This window comes from Monopterus albus, unplaced genomic scaffold, assembly GCF_001952655.1.
Source record: "Monopterus albus unplaced genomic scaffold, M_albus_1.0 scaffold88.1, whole genome shotgun sequence".
NCBI lineage: Eukaryota > Metazoa > Chordata > Actinopteri > Synbranchiformes > Synbranchidae > Monopterus > Monopterus albus.
This window is the reverse complement of record NW_018127968.1, coordinates 1561564-1566314: the sequence shown is the minus strand read 5'-3', so window position 1 is coordinate 1566314 and position 4751 is coordinate 1561564. Positions and strand designations below refer to the sequence as shown.

Genomic DNA, 4751 nt, shown 5'->3' with positions numbered 1-4751 from the left:
TTCCTACACAATGTACACTGACGGTGTTTTCTAAGATGCCATGTAAATTAGAAGTGAGAGAGCAGAGAACCAACATGGGAGACAGTTGTAGTATCTAAATTGATTCAGCATCCACACAATTACAAAACCCAGATATTACAAAATTCAAATACTTCAAATGAGTTTTTAGTTTAATCCTGATGCTTAATGAGTTGGATAATTTAATAATGAAAAGCAAAGTGTTCCAGAGTATAGACAGCAAATGCACAGTCTCCTGTCATTTTAAGTTGTCCTGGGAACATTCAAAAGGCACTGGTAAGTAGGGATTGGACAATATACCGAGATTCAATATATCATGATACAGAAATGTCACAATACTCATCGTTTTGTCTAGCAATCTATATTGTGTGGTCTCCATACACCAGCAGCTTCACATTTTTTTGTAAATTAGGTAGCCTAGCAGAACACAAGTCAATATATCTGGTTGTTCTTTATATAATCAAACCAGTGCTAGAAAGGGGGTAAAAAAATTACAAGCATTCCACAGCTAGTCATACATTATCATTAAATTTTTAATTGAATCAAATCATACCCCACGCCCCTCAGTATATTACACATAGTTTTGATTATTTTTTTGTTATGTAGTTGAGCCTGCCATCTTTGCCATGTCAACCAGGAAGGAGAAGCAAAATGCAGTGGATGCTGTTATCTATCATATGTTTGAGAAGGATACAGTACAGTCTATGTACTCACCACCTGAGACTGGTAGATAACTACCTGCTTTGACAATCCCACTTCTTTAGTATTTAATGTTCATCCAGCTCCCTACCTGGCACTGTTCATGCTTACCATTTGCCCTCATCTGCAAGTAAAAGAAAGATTTGCAGAGGCCACTGAAAGGATGAGCTTTTTCCTGGGGCCTGTATATTCCAGAGTTCCCTTAGGCAGCTTATCTGTTATCTGATCTGGACAGAGCAGAGAGACTGTCTGACTGCAGCTACTGGCCTACATACACAGTGAGGGGAGTAATGTGTATTATGTAAATTCCTCTGCCATTTTTTTCAGGGAAACTCTGCCAACATTTTTGCCTGTGGATTCTGATGCTGGACCAATGTATCTGCATCTCTCACTTCAGCCCAAATAGTTACTACAGTGATGATGACATACATACAAAGCACTAGTGAATATCCGTGCCAAATAGGCAACAAGGTAGTAACAAATGTCCAGCTGTTAGTTATGTTCATTTGTCTCCTGAGATGCAGTGCCTATAAATGTTATTCACCCCCTCAGCAGATTTTATTTTATTGTTTTCCAGCAGTGAGTCAAAGTGGATTTATTGTGGCTTTTTAGACACTTATTGACAAAAAAGACCCTTTAATATCAAAGTGAAAATAGAGTTCTATGATGATCAAAATTAATTATTTATAAAAAAAATACAAAATGCCTGTTTATGATGTTTTATTCTACAGTCAAATAAATGCCTTTGAATACATACAAGTGATCTGTATTTACCTACTGGCTTCTGAAAGTTTCAGGCCACTTTTGGCACAGTCTAATGTGCAGTACTTTTTGTCCTGCAATCTACATTCAATAAATCAATATGACCAATGACTATGAACTTAATGGTCACTCAGCAGAGCTTCAGAATTCCTCTGCAGAAATGGGAGACCCTGCCTGAAGGACAACCATTTCAGCAGCTCTCCATCAGTCTGTCTTTTATGTTAGAGTGGCTATAGACGGAAGCCGCTTGGAGGAAAATGCATATGACCGCTTATTTAGAGTTCAGACCAGAGAATCTTTTCCTCATGCTCTTTTGAGACAAAAATCTAACTCTTTGGGCAAAACTCCAAGCACTCCAAGTCTGGTGAATACCAAGTGCTACGCAACATCTTGTGGTGGTGGCAGCCTCATACGGGGGACTTCTCAGCAGCAGGAACAGGGGAAATGGTCAGAACTGAGAGAAGGATGACTACAGCCAAATACAGAGGTCTCTGAAGAAAACCTGCTACAGACAGCACATGCCCTGGGAATATGATGACAGACAGGTCACCCTTCAGCATGACAATGACCCGAAGCACACAGCCAGAACAACTCTGGAAGGGCTTCAGACAAGTCTATGGCTGTTTTTGAGTGGCTGTCCAAAGTGCAGACTTTAAAACATAGAACATGTGTGGAGAGACTTGAAGATAGCATTTTACTGACACTTCCCATCCTATATGACAGGACTTGAGAGGATCTGTCAGGAAGAATGGGATCTGTGCAAAGCTTGTAGACTTACCCAAGAATTGGCTGTATTGCAGCCAAAGGGGCTTCCACAAAGTAATTAATTAAAAATGCGACTACTTTTGTAAATGAGGAATTTGGGTATTTGATTTTTATTGAACATTTCTCAAGTTTTAAATTTATCATGATGGATACTCAAGATTCAAGATTTTTATTTGCCATTTATGCATAAACAGACAGTCTAGGCATATAGGAATTATTGTGCAGGGCTCTCCTGGAGTAAAGAGTTTTAAAGCCAAAAGAACAAACACCTATTCTAAATATAAGATTACAAAAGAATACAAAAAACGAGAATACCCAAGAATATAAAATAGTTGATAAAATTGTGGATACAGGAATAAGGTAGCAGGTAAAATTAGGAGTTTCAAATATTGCACATGGTATTAAACCTAGTGGAATTATATATAAAAGTGAAGCTACAGTATGTGCCTCTAAAACAGGGGTGGCCAATCCCAGTCCTTGTTTTCCAGCTAGCCCTACCCTACCCACTGCTGATTAACTGGATCCGGTATGTTCAGAAGCTGGAAGATACTATTTCAGATGAAGGTGGAATTAGGAAAGACAAAGTGGATTGGTATCTTCATATTTTCTTATACGCTGCATATCCCATTGCTTCACATGGTGTCGCTCTTCTAAAATAAGGCCACACGGCTGATACCGGGAGACTGGTGCACGTTGTTTCTTTTTAAGGTCAAAGTTCACAGCATGCGGAAGTGACTAAATACATCCATGGATCAAGTTCTTTCTCTGCAGTTTGGCTCTCTTTAAATCAGTATAGTAATTTTTTTACCAGCAGGCTAGCAGTTAGGTGGGTATCGGTTAAATTTACTGTGATAGCTGACTTTAGTATGACGTTATGTGGAAGTACTCACACGGTCGTTAAAAGCTAAAACCCCAATAGAGGTAACGTTGCACGACACTTCATGCTAACTACCCGGCAAGTAGCTAGAAGTAGCTAATGTTGTTTTTAAATCAAAACAGTTTGCACATAATAGCTAGTGTTTTGCTCAACATAGTTTCTGAATTATTAGCATCATTATTTATCATTCGTTTCATCAGGGTTATCGCTAGTTAGCACCGAGTTTGTCCTACTTCAAGATCTGGTAAAGTTTACTGCTGTCGTTATGCTAGTAACGTTACAGTTGACAGTTTTTGAGCGTTAGCTAGCACACAGGCATGGTTCGATAGTGTTTAGTAACGTTATGGGTTAACTAACAAGCAAACAACAGAAAGCTTTTCCATAGCTTCATATGAGATGAATCGTTTGTAAATGGGTCCAAGATAGCGTTGCTGATACAATGAGTAGGTTGAATGTAACTTTAACGGCAGTCCTCTACGCTTACTTAGTTGTTTGAATCTTGGTGGTTTAATGAGACACACGCTAACTAGCTAATCAAACAAATGTGTCGATAGTTATCTATCAGAATATGTTGATATCTCTGTAATGGTGATTACAGATCAAACAGTTAAAGTTTAACTAAATGCGTCTTTCTAATTTTGATGTTTCAGATAGAAAACTAGGTTTTTCTGAGGATCGACAGCAGAGATCAACAGCATTGTATTTTCAGACTGTTGAATGGAGTTTGGCATGGAGATCTCTGCATAGTAGCAAATGGCCATTGTGAATCATAAGCTTAAATCTGTGAATCACTATTTCTGTCGTTTTTGTTTGTACACTGCCGTTTACTTGTTTTTAATATACTGGAAAGTGAGAGCAGTAAAAGTAATTTAACATGTGCTAACATTCTCTCCTGTCTTCTGCTGCTTCTCAGCCTGTCTGCAGTAATGACCACCATTGTTCATGATACTACAGAGGCAGTGTGCCTCTCCGCTGAGTACAACTTGTACCTGAAGCCCATTGCCAAAATGACCATCAGTGTTGCGCTGCCCCAGCTCAAGCTGCCAGGCAAGAGCATCTCCAATTGGGAAGTAATGGAGAGAGTTAAGACAATGGTAGCTCCAGAGCAATTTTCAGCCCTGCGCATCTCCAAAAGCACTATGGATTTCATCCGCTTTGAGGGGGAGGTGGAAAACAAGATGGTGGTTAAAAACTTGCTAAGCCGTCTGGATGGGAAGAGCATCAAACTCAGTGGATTTACTGATGTATTGAAGGTAAGACTGATGAAGTGAAGCACATATATTGTAGTGAAACTGTGCTAGTTATGTTGCTGATTGCAGCATTTGAAATTGGTAATGCCATGGTCAGTTTGGATGCTGCGGTTTGACTGTAGTGTTTTACACTGAGTGTTTAGAATGCATTGATACCCTCCTTTATATGTCAACAACAATACACTAAATATTAGATACACCTCTCTGCATAAAGCAGTGTAATTCAACAACATCATAAAAATGATGATAAAATTCAGTCAGCACTTCTCTAAAACAGTTTCAGCAAAACAGCACATTATAATCTTCATCACAACTGAATGTTTGCAGGGCTGTTGGATTAGACTGCTTTAGTTATACTTATTAGGTTGACAACTGAGTCC

General features: G+C 38.9%; 1 protein-coding gene across 1 annotated transcript in view; it reads left to right on the top strand.

Moving 5' to 3' along the window:
• The first annotated feature begins 2911 nt into the window (after positions 1-2911).
• Positions 2912-4751, top strand: part of akap17a (A kinase (PRKA) anchor protein 17A) — a 7181-nt gene continuing 5341 nt past the window's right edge. Inside the window, exons 1-3 of the mRNA XM_020607691.1 lie at positions 2912-3165; positions 4027-4374; positions 4699-4702. Coding sequence (XP_020463347.1) covers positions 4048-4374; positions 4699-4702 — 331 coding nt within the window. The 5' untranslated portion in view covers positions 2912-3165; positions 4027-4047. The remainder of the gene's footprint in view (positions 3166-4026; positions 4375-4698; positions 4703-4751) is intronic.